The 17,482-nt window shown below is 28.4% G+C and overlaps 2 protein-coding genes across 2 annotated transcripts; both read right to left on the bottom strand.

Annotated features, from left to right (window-relative positions):
• Positions 1-19: 19 nt before the first annotated feature.
• Positions 20-8,808, bottom strand: LOC112601448 (ectonucleotide pyrophosphatase/phosphodiesterase family member 5-like). The gene is made up of 6 exons (XM_025349091.1): positions 8,076-8,808; positions 2,310-2,419; positions 1,805-1,978; positions 1,398-1,579; positions 1,121-1,318; positions 20-487 (listed from the first exon to the last, which is right to left on the bottom strand). The coding sequence occupies exons 1-6, from the start codon at positions 8,433-8,435 to the stop codon at positions 174-176; spliced, it is 1,338 nt and encodes a 445-aa protein (XP_025204876.1). The 5' UTR covers positions 8,436-8,808; the 3' UTR covers positions 20-173.
• A 3,469-nt stretch (positions 8,809-12,277) lies between these two features.
• On the bottom strand, positions 12,278-16,942 carry LOC112601461. The gene is made up of 5 exons (XM_025349101.1): positions 16,714-16,942; positions 14,733-15,028; positions 13,787-13,855; positions 13,625-13,714; positions 12,278-12,346 (listed from the first exon to the last, which is right to left on the bottom strand). The coding sequence occupies exons 1-5, from the start codon at positions 16,940-16,942 to the stop codon at positions 12,278-12,280; spliced, it is 753 nt and encodes a 250-aa protein (XP_025204886.1).
• Positions 16,943-17,482: the final 540 nt, after the last annotated feature.

Below are 17,482 nucleotides of genomic sequence, written 5' to 3' on the forward strand. Positions count from 1 at the left end.
TATTGAAAAGCAAAAAAAGTCAAACGATAGAATCATTGTATTTGTATTATTTATATGACTCAAAAAATGTCTCGGACAAGACGGGACAACTTTTTCTTCACTCGAAAATTGGGATGTCGAAACGGTATAACACAATTTTGAGTCCGACTAGTCTAGCGGGAATGGTTTCTTGTTCACATATTTTGTACAATCGCTGGTAGTAAGATAGCTGACAATAAACCTATGACGGAAGTCATGGACGCGGTGATGGCGGTGCTACTGGACTTGTTGGACAGTAATTGTTCCACGTCTTTTATAGTTCCGTCAGGACGTCGTTTCGGCTCATTAAGATTCGCGATCCGGCAGATCAATGAGTAAAGGTTGACGTTGTCGAACGGTAGGGCGCTGAAGTTCTTCTTGAACGCCGGTCCGGAGGCCATGAAAATAGCTTGCATCTGCGGATCATTGTTGTCGTACCCGTGCACCCCTACGATGAACTTCTCTTTGGCTGAAACACGGACACACAGTCGATGCTTAAATGTTCAAGTTAAGGAACAACGCGTTAATATTTCGAAAAAATGAACAAGTTATATGATACGATTTTTTTTGAAAATCATAGGACGCATAGAGATTGGTAAAAAAAAAAAATTGATAGTGATTGATTGGTATAAATTTAACTTGAAAATGTCCCTTAAACTATCGGAGTATACAATATTACCAAATGCAATAAAGTGTAGTATAAATATGTAGGTATATTGCTATATAAATTTATTAAACAGATGACATTTTGGATTTATCTATAAAAAATGTGGGTAAATAGGTACCACTATGCTGTATGCAAATGTCAAGTAAGCCATTGTGATGGATGTGTTAAATTCGAATTCAACGATATATATTTTTATACGAAAACTAAGCGAATACTGAGTGTAGTCGGTCTATTAGTGTACATCAAATAGTGTTCTTTAATATTGCTATTAGGAAAAAGTAATTAATTTTACTATTAGTATTATAGTAGATTAAAAAGAGGGTTTAATACTAAAATTGTCTCTTGAGATTTAAGATCACGATAATCCTCTATAAAAAAGGGTATTGATCGTTTATCATAGCGTAGACGTAATTTAATATAGCTGTAGGTATTTACTTGTTCCGTTCAAAATGTCTTTATAATATTCATCCCAAAAGGCATATTTAGGTTTAGCCAACAAGTAAATGATATCGTTTAATCTAGTATTATTTTTCATATGCCAACGATTATATAATTGATTTTTTTTAAATACATCAAATGTTCTAGAAGTATTGCTTATTTTTGAAAGTTTTTCGTAAACTTCATCAAATTTACCTGAAAATAATAATACAAGTGTTTAAAATCACTTATGCAGATATGCAGACTTCTTATAACGGTCGTAGTATTTACTTACTTGGATTTGGATGTATAAACGCATTAGGACCTGAAAGAATGCTTTTATAAGTCGTATTGTCCAGATAATTATTTAAATGTATCATTTGATCATATGTAACTGTATTCATCCCATGATCACTGAGAATAATGAGATTTAATTTGTTTTCTAGATTTTCAGATTTAATTTGTTCTAGTAGATACCTAGAATCATAATTTTAAAAGTATTAACAGTGTTCAAAAATGCAAGACAAATTGTTGTAAGCTTAATAAAATATGACATGTACTGATAATAATAAATAAATAAATACTATTTTAATAATCTTTAAAGATGTAAAATATATTTTTATAAACTATTTACAGAATAATGACAAGTTAATATCTCAAAAAACAAACTTATTTTTAAATCGATTAATAAATTATAAATACCTTAGTGCTACATCTACTTCCACAATCCTATCTTGAATTTCTTTTGAATATATTCCTTTTAAATGACCAATTTTGTCCGGTTCATCAAAATAAGCATATATTAGATTGGCTGGTTTATTTTCATCTTTAATCCATGACATAATTAAATCTATACGCTCACTCCAAGGCATTGAACTAGATAAAAATAAATAAATTATTATTCTGGTCAAACATATGACACGAATTTTAAAAAAGCTAAAGAAGAGCAATATTATTTTACAATAAATACTATTTTTTAAAGAATATTAAAGAAATGTAATATTGAATTTACTTATTAATTTTTACAAAAAATATTTAGATAATAAAAAAAAAAAAAACATTGTACTTTAAATTTGTTGGATTTATATTTTAAAAATATTCCATATACTACGTCGTCTCATTAATTTTGAAAAGTTAAAAAGTCCAGAAAAACACTGTAAAATAGCTTAAATCATTGTTTATAACTACAATTATAATGTTTTATTACTTGTTGTATTCTTGCACATATGTAGAATTTTTGCCTTGATACGGAAAGTTGGATCCTGGCCACATCATTACGCCGCTATAACGTCCATTTCCATTGATTTCGTTTTGAATCTGAAATTATTTAAACTCATTAAACCATGCATAAGATATCGGAATTAGTGGCCTATGGCAAGGATTTACAAATGTGGGGAAGGCTCTCTTAAACTAGTCGAGGCTATGCCTTAAGATCGTTTTTTATAATATAAATGCTTCCGACTATATTATAGTGTACATAACATAACATACAAAACCTATACAAATATTTTGTTGGCCATGGAAATTATGAATAATATATGTGTGAAAAATGTTACTTCGAATGTGCAAGTCAATAATACATAATAAAAGAATATTGATTAATATAGAAATTATACACTAATAAGATAAGGTAATATATATATTTAATGGCAAGTTAATACGTTAATATGTAATACAAAAAACACAATCGTAAAATTTTGAAATTTTCAACTAATTTTAATTTTCTTTTAAAATAAATACTTTTTTTTTTCGTTTAGGTTTTTTTTTACATTCATTATTGTTTAACAAAAAAAGTTTTCTAAAAGAAATATCTTTGTTACAGTGCCAACAACATTATAATCGTATGAAATCGTTTTCGAAATGACCAATACATAGCGAGTTTAATGTAATATTTTAAAAACTTGATATTTTCTTTTAGTTTGTTTGAAACTTTTACATATATTACCTGAAAATTGAACAAAAGTAAATAATAAAGTAGTGTAGGATTAAACTAAATACAAATTTCTCATCATAAAACTAAAATAGAATAATGAAGTTTCTAATCTTTTTTAATAATTGATAACATAAAGATGAAATTACAAAGATAGTAGGTATTTATATACTATGATGTGAAAGTACTGCTCTTGGGTATTGTTAATGATGAAAAATTCATACTTGAAGAATTTCATATTTCGTAAAAAATGATTGCTTTTGAATAATTATTAATAAAATAACATGCATAGATGAATCACATTGGTTTGAAAAACACTAAAAAAACTGGTTTTTGCATACATGTCTCGTATCTTAGACCTTGAAATAAACTTGCAGTATTATATTATTTATTCCGAGTTTTATAGAAATGGTAAATCTAAAATCATTGATTGGAAAAATTATATTGCGCGGTGATGTTTCACTATAGACATATTACCTAGGTATACTATTTTGCATTGTGACAATATGCGTATTTAGTATATCAGATCATTTTTTCGGTAGTAAAAGTGCTACAGATTTAAATAAACTTGTAGGGTCCATCCAAAATGAGTGACACTTATCCCATTGTCCCGGGGTTTTGTATTTCATCATTTAAATAGTGGAATGTAAACCTATAATTTGTTTTATTTTTTTAGTTATTTATTTAAATAATAACCACCCGAATTAACTTGACTACTGCACTAAGATAGCTAGTGCAGTACACGTTCACAGTAGGCATTAAATTAAAAATATCGTTATATTCTACTACAATCATAATTAACATACGACCATACTCGTACCTATTATCATTTAAATATTAATAGTTTAAAAATAGTAATGTTATGTTTTCCGTAGAAATTAATCTTTGAAAAATAACTGCTTACATATAATCGAGTATTTACAATTATTAAATATTTATTAATATCGGGATATCATTAACTAATGAATATTGCAATGTGTACGGTTATTTTTTTACATGTAAGAACATGAAAATTATCCAACTTGACCTGACTGAACCTATTATTTAAATAATACTTATCGTTTATTAATCATGGGTTTTAACGCTGTGTCCAATATACGAGAACGTATCAATAAATAACAACGGGTTAAATTACCATAGTGTAATATACTGTTTACATTTTACTTTTTAAGTTACTGGATGTTACAGTTTATGATTAAGATGTAATAACAAGTTATTAACTAACTATCAGTAATTTTTAACAAAAAAAACAATTTACTTGATGTAGATTATTTTTTATTTTAGAGTTACGTATAATAAACTACACATTACAAGATTATCGTTTTATAGTTGTGTCGTAATGTGCATATCATTTGAAATATTTTACATAATATCATAATTAATACCAAATGTAATATTAAATAACTACGTAGTGTATAAGAATATCATTATATATTTTAAATAGGTACATTTTACTTTTACATATTATTACACTCGTTAACTGTTTTATTTTAAAGCTTAGAATTTAAGCTATGCAGGTGATTTTAAAATGAAAATGTGATATTTGTTGGTAAGATCAGTAAGATTATTAGGCATTCGTATTGACAAACATTTTTGAATTATTCGTGTGGACAAAAATGATAAAGATTACAGGAATGCTTAATCGTTCGACCAATCTTTTATATTACTTATCTTTTATATTTTTTTCTTTTTTCTTTTTTTTATATAGCCTTTATCTTTTGGATTACGGTTATGATATATAAGTATGTATTTGATATTGTAGTATATTTTTATTGAATATAAAAATTAAATATTTAAATCCCAAAAAAAATTTTAAAATAAATTTGGAAATTGTGTTTTAATATTTGAAATATTTGAAAAATAATTATTACATCATGTCCTACAATTAATAAGAAACTAATTTTGATCTATAGTAATATTGTTTTTATGGTGAGTACCTACTCTTTTATTATATTTCTTCCACCTGACGAAATTGATCAATCAAAATGTATCTTGCCCCGCAACCACGTGACTTTAACATTTTTATCGTTTGATATTGTAAAGTGATCTATAATAAAATAATATTGCTATCAATATCCTATCAATATCCAATTCAAAAATTAAAATCACATTCATAAAATTTACAAACATAAATAAATCATTTATAACATTTAAATAAGTACATTAAAATTTAACTCAGCTTATCTATATTGAAATTTATAAATGTATTTTATAATACATCTAACTTATAGACAAATTCAGCCTGCTGTGGCGAGTATACGAAATGTATAGGTAGCGCGTATGTTCACAAAACTTTTCAGCAGAGAGATTAAAAAGTTTAAGAGAGAATATCCCGTTCAAACTTATTTTTTTCCGTGTAACACAAAATAACAGTGATTTTTATGAAACTCTACATAATGTCATGTTAACAATATTTTTATGGGTTATAAAAAATTTGGTTGTATTATCATGAAAAAGGCGTGTATAAAGTTCTTCATAAAAATCACTGTTATTTTGTGTTAAACGAAAAAAAAATGAGTTTGAGAGGGATATTCTCTCTTAAAATTTTTTAACTTTCCTTCTGAAAATTGCTGTGAACATACAGATATGTACTACTTATATATTTTGGATGTATAAATTCTGTTATTGCTTATTGAATTGACTTGATACCTTGTAAAATTCGAATAGCACTTAAATTATTAGGAATAATTCAAAATCAACTTTTTAAATTCAACTCGTGTTGACAGATAATCAATTATGAACATATTAAAGCAGCAAAATCAATAAAAGCATAGAAAGTGTTTTTTGTAAAATTATATTACCATTGTACGTTCAATTGTACATATGAAATGCCATTTTAGATAGGTAAAAATATGTGTATTAATACATTTTGATTTTTATTGGCTTTTATTTATAACCTCAGTACTGCCAGCGGTATGCTCAAGAAAAGATGGTAACACCAAAAAAGTGAAAAAGTCACGTGATAGGATGGATCAATTATTATGCGATGGATCCCGTCCAGTGGCGAGGTCTTAATGTATATGAGTATCATTATTATTGTTTTAATATTGTATTCGCGCAGAATAATTACTGTTCGTTTAAAGATGCCAGTCACAAATAATCGTACATCCATCAGAATATTGATCGCTGAAACCAACTGGACGTGAAATAAGAGAAGACACTCAATTTTTCCGAAAACTGAAAACTACGTCGTACGTTAGGCATTATCTGCCATCACAACCGTCTCACGTGCATGATTGTGTATGATATGTATGAAGACATTGACCTGATTATACAGAATGGATAATCCACTTAATCGGTTTGGGAGCTCGTGTAATAATAGCATATTTCTCATAACAATTAATTTGGCATTCACTAAATATCACTCTATCCGGTGCGAAAATATGTGCACTCGACCAGGCATCATTGAAACGCCTGTAGTATGCCAGTAGGTCCTACAAAAAGTTACAATCAACGATTATAATGTGGACAGTTATAATAAAACGTAGTTATTTTGTTTAAGATATTGCTCATACGAGTGCATAAAAGATTGTTAAATAAAAAAAAAAAAATAGTTAAATAAGATAGAAGCGACGATATTTTATTCTTTCGTTCTACACCTATATGTTTTATTTTTATTGCATTTTATAAAATTTAAAAAATGTATACAATCAACACGCTGATGCGATATACTTTTATAACATTTTTTTTGACCAAGGCCAGGGTAGTCAAGAAGGCTTTTCAATTCCGAGATTATCTTGAACCATCGTCACAGACCCATACCACATATTGTTATAAAATATCAACAAGAAACACGACAAAATATTGTAAATCACATAAGCTTTGGCGCCGGTCTGCCTGCTCCATCGGTCAAATCGGAAAATCGCGACCATCACTACGCCATACTAGTTCGAGCAGTAAATGGATGAGCACTTAGAAAACGGTCTGGCTAGAATCAGGAATACAGTCTAAGCCTGTATCGTCGTTTGTCGATGGCGAGTCACTCGGGAAATCGGCTCCAGCTTACCCATATCAGTACCTATTGCCGAATTGTCGTACTAATAATAGAATTTTTTATCGTTTCTTCATATTCGTCTCGTATGCGCGTGAGAGGTCGCAATTTAATAATTATAATATGATCGTTTTAGTGATGTATAATTAAAAACATTCGTAGGTTAACAATGGTAAAAACCTTATCATTAAATCAAGAACAGAATTATGAGGTGTTTCCTGTTTTTACCACAGCTCTTTTCCGCTAATAAGATACGGTTTCCGATTATCGTCAAAAAAAAAAAAAAAAATTGAAAACCAATGGTTTTAATTTTTAGACAATATTATACGTAGAGATAGGTATATTTATAATATTATATCAAAATGTATGTTTTGATATTGGTAAATAAAGATGAAGATCGTACAACCATATACAGCATTACCTCTTTTTTTTTTTGTTTTAATGGAAAAATAATATGCGTAAATTAGAGAACTTTTTTTTAGCAGAAAACAATCATCTTTAATTGTTGACCTTATTATAATTATTACTTAAGAGATATAAATACTTAATACTTTTGAAACTAGTCTTTCGTGGATCCAAAAAAATCACATACAACTGAATACGTCCATAAAACAAAGAACCCAGTGATACTCATAAACGATATACCTATTGCAGAAAAAAGGCCATTGGTTCTCAAAATATATTTTTTGATAATTACCCGATGTCTATCAAATACCATTTGAGGACTGAAAATTACAAAAAATTAAGTATAGGTACCACGAATGTTTATATTTCGTCATCCTGCAATACACCTCTGCTGTTTGCACGTTTTACAAGTTACGTCTACAAAAAACTATCATGGAGTACGCGCACCAATAATTGTCCTCGGTCTATTTTTCACGACAAATTGAATTGTAATATGTTCACCAAATGTCTCAGACCACATGTGACTTATGGTGGGAACTGATTTCGCTAAGACCTAGTTTACTGCATTCGCGTCACAAAAAAAAAAAAAAAAAACCAAAAATATTAAAATATACAACAATGTCGCGTGGGCGGCGGGACTTCCTTACCCATATAGGCACCAGCGTATCGTCGTAGTGGAACTGATCGTACGTGTAGTGGATCGTATTGTAGTTCTGGTCGAACATGTAATTGTCGAGCACCCCGTGCGTCTCGGGGTACATTCCGGTGGCCATGGTGAAGTGATTGACGAACGTCTTCGTCGGAAACGCGCTGCGCATGTACGGCGGGCTGGCGGACGCGTCCCGGAACCGGGCCATCGTGGGCGTCAGGCGGGGCTGAATGTAATCGGGCCGGAAACCGTCGAACGACACGACCACGATCACCGGATGTTTACTGACGGCCGCCACCCCGGTCACCGCGAAGATCGCGGCGACCAAGCAGCACTGCGCGGCGGTCGGTGTGCACATGGTCGACTGGCGTACGGTGAAGCCCCGAACCGTGCAGGACTGAAGAACGAATCGTCGGCCTGCGACTTGAGGTGCGTCTGCGTGTCGTACACGGCAAATCGACGAGCACTTCCGGACGGGTCAACGGCGGCGTGCCGGCCAGATGGCGGCCGACGTCGCGACGTCCATGTGAACGGAATTATCGGGTCGACGGAACGCACGTGTACGGCACGCGGTCGGATATCCGGCGGTCGCTCTGTTCTCGTTGGCCACGCGGCAACGGTCGCAGTCTGGACGGGTCGACGATCGTCTTGCTGACGTGCGTGCGGGTCGACGCACGGTAAACAACTGCAAACTCACCGTCGCGACGGTTTACCCTTCACCGATCAAACGAATTGCACGCGCACATCGAAACAGGTGACTCGTCGGAGTGGGGATAACGCGTCCTAGAGCTTCACCACTCCGGTCCGACACTGTGCGGTTTTTTTAATATTTTTATTGTTCCGTGTCATCACACTCGTCCGTACCGAGTGTTGTGCGGTAATAACAATAATAACGATGACGATCTGAACGGCATTGCAGACAAGAAGTATAATACGTGTTTATTCGAGATCGCGATTTCAACGGGGAAACTATGAAATCACTGATTACGATGTTGTAATGCCGCTGGTCTACGTACGTTTTTTACATTTTTTACCAATGGTTATTATTCGCCGAACGTTTGCGGCGTATTTCCCCGCATAAGACGGCTTTGATCTGTTCGACGATTTTGTTTGTTTTTCAAATAATACGCCTCGCGGCGGCAACACGTTATCTAAATCACTGACTTACACTGCACTGCTGTTGCGCCTGTCGGTGCAAAACGTGTACGGGGTGTGATCATAGGCGTGCGCACGAGTAGGGCTGATTGGGCTTTAACCCCATCTGATCGTTTTTCTATAAGAGGGCGGGTACTTGGTACCTAAAAAAGTAATGAGGCATTAAAGCCGTGGAAAATTGATAACAAAATAAATCAAAATCATAGATATTTGCACGATTAGAGATATACTGGTTGCTCATAGGCATAATTTTTTTCTTGTACGACCGTGATGGCGGGGAGGGTGGGTGGTCAGATTGAATTTAGCCATACCTGACTCAGAAGTCTGCGCCCGCCTACGAGTGTGATGTAAAACGATTAAAAATACAGCGTGTTAGTACATAATAATATACTTTATGGACCTACCACGATTTTCAAAAAAAAAAAAAAAATCACGTACAATTATTGAACTCGTAAAAAATATCTTTGAAAAAAAACATTCGATTTCTGACTAAATTTGTGCGTAATTGTAATGCAAAGAAAACCATATCGCAGTACGTGTTATCAATTTTTTTATTGTTGCTTATACTAGATACAATATGCACGGCGTGCACACAGTTATTTGATTATAACTGGGTTATGTTTGAGATTTCCTCAAAGGAGAGGGGGACTTGGAACATGAACGTTTTGATGGCTCACAACTAAATAATATTATCAACGACAAAGGTAATAAATAAACAATTTAAAATATACACTAATTTTTTACATTTTTTATCTAGTCTAATTAACTTTTTAAAGTCAAAATTATCGATAACTCTCGTCCATTTACTCGTTTATTCTTATCAGTGCCGTGATAACAATATCAACTCTTGAGCCTAGGAATGAACAAGAGAGATTTTTATCATTGGTTTAACAGACTTAAATTTTACTAGCGTATGCGTTTTACGTTATAAATATAATTGATTTAATCGTAAATCGTCTTATTATCATATTATTTTCAAACGTTCAACCGTATTATCTAAAATCACAACATTACTTATCATTAATCGAATATAAACAGGTAATGGATTAATAGAGCTATATAAACATACATCAGCAAGTCATAAATCATCGATCTATATCTGTTACCGTAAACTAGTAAATCCTTGTCAATCAATTCGTATACTTGCGTAGGTCTATGTGAAATAATGATAGATAGATACTAGATTTATAGGTATTAAATTCAAATAAAAGTAAACATTTTCAAAATATACCTAATAATAATACAATTTTCGTGGTAAAAAATTGCGGTTGACCGTTGATATTTATAGTAGTTTGGCCTTTGAAGTCTATCCATCTAATATAATATTATTATTATACGAGTAACAATATATTATTGCATATAAATAATGGATTACTCAGCGCACACCAATATTTTGAGAGAAATAAAAACGAATCATTATCATGACAGTTCATTTTTTATACTATACTATTATCATAGTATCACTAAAATATAATAGGTACGCCGTGTATAATGTTTATATTATTTAAATAAAATCCATTTTTACGGAAAATTATGCTTCACAGCCCCTTTTTGATATAATAGATATATCAGTAAGATATACATATTTGATTAGCGACATTTAATGTGCACTTATATGCTTGCGGAGTACGACCTATCTACGAAGAATAATCAGTCATAATGAACAATCAAATACGAAATGAAACATCAATAGGAGACAGAAGTTGACCACGACACAATATTTGCTCAATATTTGCTTGGTTGTAAAGTTAATTATGTATTTATTTTTGACTGCATGAGAAAATTGTTGGTTAGCGTTTTGTAGAAGTACATATTTTGTCTTTTATGCCTTTGATTGTAGATAAGCACTTTGCGTCCATGCCACTATATATACCTTTTATTTTGCTAGTAATAGGTTTTAAGCACACAGATGTTATTACAGATTTTATATTAGAAAAATTATATACCTGATATGTTATAGAAATCTTAAAAATATATTGATGAATTACAATTTCAAAGTGGACCATCATTTGTGGTTGATTTATCCTTGTAGTTCTGAGAAGGTAGAGGTAAAATTAAAATTTATAAATTAATACGAAAAATATTCAAGTTTTGTTGGTTTTAATTTCTATAAATGTCCACACCCCTTCCATACGAAAATCTCTAAATACATACTCCTGTTTAAATACTTTCCTATACAACAGTTTTTAGACAGGTATTTTACATTTAAAATATTTATTTGGATAATCAAGGCATTATACAGCACTATATAATCAATATTTCAATGGTTTTTTTATTCTAGAATCGAGTCTTCATCATTCAGGACATTTGAAAAATAGTTTTTTTTTAAATATATATATATATATATATGTCGTAGCCACTTGATGAAATTGATCTTTTCATGAAAAGATGACCATTTTATGAAATGGAAACAGATTTTTTACACTTCGTGAAGTTCGAAAATATTTCACAATATGGTCACTTTTTCATGAAATGGTCACACTAATTTAACATCGTGTAATTTTTTTCACAATGTGGTCGTTCACTTTGTGTACTGAAAATTGAAATACAATATTTATTACACACGTAAATGTACAAGCTTTAATAAACATAAATGTAAGTTGTTTTTATCTAAAGAACACGTAAAGTTTGATTATATCCGTTAACTACGGATATAAGTTTGATTAAGTTTGATTATATCCGTATAAAAATAAAACTCAATATTATTTATCGTAGTTATTTATTGTTATATTTTATCGTCTTAATTTAGCAACAACGGAGCGATTCGCATTTCATTTTTACTATGCTAAAATGTCAAAATACTATTTTATCGTGAAGAAGATCCGTAGACATTCGAGTTGACAATAAGCAATAACGACATTTTTATATGTTTTTGCATATTTATTAATTTTTTTCGCATATTTCACATTTGTTTTCATACATATTTAATAATTGTTCATGTATATTTTGACTTTTTAGATCATATAACTTCCAGGCCCCAATCATAACATATTCATTATACTACGTACTACGTATAGGTATATCTATTTTTTTAAATTTTTTTTGTTATTGCATGAATATTGCCAACTGAATTTGAATCAAAACTACAAGGTACGTGACGATAGATGCAATAATCTGAAAAATAAATTTGGTTAAATATTATATAACATAAATCAATAATAGTGTTATTATAATAAAAGTGCCTATCAATAAAAGCATTATTTGTTTTTTTCTGATATACACGCAAGTACACAACAGTTTTAATATCATATATATTCAGTAAATTTTTTTCTCGTAGTTTTGAGTAATTTTAGAGTTTAATGAACTATTCAAATAATGACATACAATGTTATCTAAATATTTATTTAAAAAAAAATTAAAGTCTATTTAAATTTACAATTTTATTTTTATTTTTTATTTTAAGTCAAATATAACTTTAAAAAAAATATAATAGTGAAACACAAAACTAATTTGTTAAACCTTAAAAATATTATTTTTATACACTTTATAATAGTTAAATTTATTCTATGATTATTAAAAATTAACTAAAAATGATTTTATGCATGATTTTTGTCAATAGTTGTTTGTGAGTCAGAGAATAAACAAAAATAGTAGTACGTTAACAGACCCTTTTAAGTAAAATATAAATATTAAGTATAGATTCAGTGACTGGCCAGTTCAGCCAGGATTCATTTTTAGGTAAGAAGATAAAACACTGACTAGTGACTGGTATTAATTTCAAAATAATTTATATTCTCACGTAAAATTGCAATATAAGTTAAACAGTTAAACAAATTATGCGACTACATAATATTATAATATAGGATTCATGATATAATTTCAAGTTTCTAAGGATACCACCTCCTTCCCATCTCTAGTTGGGAGTTTGGTACCACTGAATGTAGTGTGCATACGAAATGTATTTTTTATACTAAACTACAACCGAAAAACCGGAAAAACCAATTTTTATACTAAATAATTACCTATTTTATAATATTGCGATTAGGTTGGACAAATAAAAGACTGAAATAGTTAGTGTTAAGTACTAAAAACACGTGGTAATAAGATAATACATGCGAAGTGCTAACCTTCATTAAATAAAATAAAATTTAGTATAGTTTAAGTGTTTCATTATTTTTGTAATTTTAATTTTCTCAGCGTGTAATGTAATAAAAAAAATACTTAACAGATCATTATATTACGAGTTGAAAATTCATACACGCTTTTTCTAACTCTATTGAATCAAACCTAATGACTTATAGCATTATTTAATACGGTATGTACATAACTATAACCTATAACCTATAATTGGATAATTATTTAGTATTTTTGATTCGTAAATTTCTATATTTTATTTTCAATGTTTGATAGTTCATTGTTTTTTCATTAAATAAATATATTCAAGAAACTTACTGATTGAAGAAGTTTGTAGTCCAAATTAAAAAAATTATACACATCAAATATGATTGGATTGTTCCAATAACTCAATACAAATACTTCAAACTATGTAATGAATAATATTTTAATTTTAATTAGTGTACATAGACTTTAATAAGTTAAATAATAACACTTTACTTCTTTGATAATTCCATTGTTTATCGTAGTTTGAAGTATATCATGGGCGATCAAGACAGTTTTCTTTGACTGCATAACAATAAGCATATTATTACATTTAATTATTGACATGCATATGTTTATAATAAGTCTCACAAAAAGCTATTGTATTAAGTAACAACACCACGCTATTATAGGTGCACATAAAATCTAAAAATAGAGTATTTAAGTATTTTATATTCTTTATAAATAACTGATTTCTATATGAACATAGAAAATTAAAATCTTAATAATTGTCAATGTAATAACATAGAAATATCATGAAAATAACTTTTATTTAAATGTGTAGAATTCAAAAACAATTTCCTTGATTAAATCTTGGAAAATTATAACTCTAATCATTAATTTTGAATAAAATTTAAAGTTGTTTTATTTAAACAAAAACACGAACCATTTTATGGTTTGTTAATGTGTTAATATAAGTATACAGCCTATATCATAATACAAACATTTTTAATTATTAACAAATAATTTAATTTATGTAAAATTACAAATGTTTCATAATTATTAATTACATAGAAAGTAGATGATACCAATTGGTTTTCTAAAAGTTTATTTTTTTAACGTTTTTATTGAATAAAATTTACTGAAATTATAACTGAACTTATATATCATTTAATATTATTATTTCTGACAAAAATGTTATATATAAATTAATACTTTAAAAATGTCAATTATATGAAGAAAATTTTACAGTTTAAAATTTTATCTACATGAAATTTTAATAAACACGTTTTATCTAAATATTTCGATTATCTGACCAAGTGCTATTTTTTATAATAGTTTAATTTTAGGAGAATGTTAATTTATAATTTTTTTTTAATATTCTTTAGATTTAATATAAATTATAAAATAATATAATGACTATTTAAAAATAATAAATAAATAATAAATTTAAAAGACTTACTTCTTGTATAGTGTTATGTGCTTCTCGAACTATAAAAAATATAAATATAATCTTTAAAGTACAAAATATTGAAGCTAATGTAATTATTTTAAAATTTTTGATATTATTATCGATGGAGATAAACGATAATTTTGTTACTTCTGAAGAAATTAGTAAAACTGATTCAATGATGACCAATAATGCATGAAAAGCATAATATGTTTTTACTTCTTCTGTCAAATTTCGTAGTTCGATGAATAAATTAAGTACTTCGGTCGGATAGAAATATTTTGTAGTGGTAGTTGGATTGTTTAAAGCTAAAAATAATAATAACTCCAATGTTTTTTCACATTTATTATTTCGAACTAAATTTGACGAGGTTGATGAATTTATACAGGAATATTAATTTTTATTTCGTGCAAAATTAAAATGTATCATTGTTAGTATAAAAGTGCAAACTAACATTATGCAAAAATAGAGTTTAATTATTTTAGTTACCTATTTATTCACAACAATACACTAAGCATGCATTATCCTGTTTTTTTTATTTAATAAAACATTTATTCAAATTTTGATTTTTGAAATTTTTAAATGTTGATGTACTTAATTTAAATTTTAAATTAATTATTTAGTTATTAAAATAGTTATATCGAATCTAATAATCCTTAAAATTGTTTTATAAAAATAAATAGAATAAATGTAATACCAAATCTAACCTAGTACTTGGTTCATTTTTATAAATTATAAATATTAATAGATTAATATAAATAATTAAAATATTTGAATTAACATAACCCTCATACCTTCTAAATTTATTATCATAAACGGATTATCCTTTTTACACAAAATAAAATCGAAAACTACTCGTTAAAATTTTGATTTTAATACGCCAACATTTCAGAAAGATTATCCATAAATTAATTTACTGTATTAATGAGAAGTTGTCATTTAAAGTAAAAAAAAAGCTTATTTCCACAAGATATTCCTTAACTAGTTCAAAAAATCTCAATCATTTGAAAATATAATCGGAGTATATTTAGAAATTCCAAAAATCAAATATTATAATATAACTATATTATTTTAGAATAAAAAAGGGTGTAAGCATGGTTGATGAATTACTCTGTAAATATATATAATTTTAATATTGATGCAATTTTTTGCAGTTAATACAAATTTTAATAAAAATCTGTTTTCATTTCAACACAATTCATGATAGTTAAGTGTTGTGTAATATATCATGGTTATAATCTTAGGCTAGGTAGGACAAAACTAAATTATAAATTTGTGTGATATACGATTGCGAACTGACCTTTTCCCGTAAGACGATTGCGAATGTTTTTACCAACCTATAATTGTTCGGTGTTGACAGATTTGGTGTTAGTCAATTACAAATTTTTAAATAATAATTTTCAAAATAATTAAGTAGTAGGTATAAGGGTTTTCTGTTACTACGCTATCAAAACAATTTACAAAACCTTATGGTCAAAAAAGATAAATCTAAAATTGAATCAACATTAAAAAATTATAATAATTATAATTTATAAAATTCACAAGGATCTAATTTTATATTTACAAAAAACTGGAAATTTCTAACTTAGAAAAAAATTTTAAATAAAAAGAAAATTATATAGAAAAACATTTTAAAATCTATTATTTTTTATAATTTTTATTTTTTTCAGTTCATCATGTAATAGCATTATTAATATTTATAATCAGAAATTATTTTAATTAATCAATATTTTAAACACTTCATATTATTTTATATTATTTTATTTTAGTTTGTAACGTATTCGTTTTTTCGGCTAAAAAAAAAAAAACAAATTTTTTGATAAGCTACATTCGTTTGCTATCGTGTTATAAAAAAGATAGAACGTTCGCAATCGTGTTGCACCCATAAATTTAACTACCGATAAGATATTTGTGGATACTTCGAATAATCATCATATTTAATAAACTCTCAAATAATATTAATGTACATTTAATTATTATAAAAAGTACTTACAGTTTTTAAATACGATGTTAGCCAATTTGTATCTGTCTCTTAGCATTCTTATACATATAATATATTGTGATATTATTACCATTGCCAACACATTGATCAAGCTCCATAAAAATATCATAAAATTATTACCATACGAAAAGAACTTAAATAAAATTATATTGTAGATCCCGACAAGTAAGACGTAAAATAAGTAAAATTGTTGTGCCTTATAATTCGATGAACAATGCATTTGTAGTACAAGCTCATCAAAACAATAAAATGAATCAATTACATTAAAAAATCGTCTACTATTATTTGCTGAAAGTAATATGTTAATAAACGACACAGAAAAGTTAACAAATGTCTCGAATGAAATAACCTGAAATCAGATATTACAGTAATTATTTATTTCATGTAATATTTAATATAGATACGTTACGAAATAAATAAAATGATTTACATATAATGACAATCTTTGTGATGGTGGTTTTTCACGAATAAATTCTTTAAGTTCGTTTAAGTGTGATAAACTCGCGAAACCCAATAAAATCCATACAAACAGTGAATAACAAAACGATAATTTCTTATGGTTTCCACTAAATGGAAAGAGACCAATTACTTTCCCAATATAATATGTTAGATTCAAATTTCTCCACGTCGAATACATATTAATTCACTGTAACAGACTAAGTACGCAAGAAACTGAAATAGATACGTATAGTTTCCATTGTTTATAAAAGTAACATTAAAATATTTTGACAGCAGATACTCGGCAAGTACTTGAATTTAG

Source organism: Melanaphis sacchari, unplaced genomic scaffold (genome assembly GCF_002803265.2).
Source record: "Melanaphis sacchari strain LSU unplaced genomic scaffold, SCAv2.0 Contig78_pilon_pilon, whole genome shotgun sequence".
Lineage (NCBI taxonomy): Eukaryota > Metazoa > Arthropoda > Insecta > Hemiptera > Aphididae > Melanaphis > Melanaphis sacchari.

Coding starts and splice junctions, on each gene's coding strand:
- LOC112601461 (XM_025349101.1), bottom strand. CDS start 16,942: ATGCATTGTTCATCGAATTATAAGGCACAACAATTTTACTTATTTTAC. Junction 15,029..16,713: donor TAACATCGTATTTAAAAACT/GTAAGTACTTTT, acceptor TATTATTTTTAG/CTTTAAACAATCCAACTACC. Junction 12,347..13,624: donor ACTACAAACTTCTTCAATCA/GTAAGTTTCTTG, acceptor TTTATTTTTCAG/ATTATTGCATCTATCGTCAC.
- LOC112601448 (XM_025349091.1), bottom strand. CDS start 8,435: ATGTGCACACCGACCGCCGCGCAGTGCTGCTTGGTCGCCGCGATCTTC. Junction 2,420..8,075: donor ATACGCTGGTGCCTATATGG/GTAAGGAAGTCC, acceptor AAATAATTTCAG/ATTCAAAACGAAATCAATGG. Junction 1,979..2,309: donor TATGTGCAAGAATACAACAA/GTAATAAAACAT, acceptor ATTTTTATCTAG/TTCAATGCCTTGGAGTGAGC.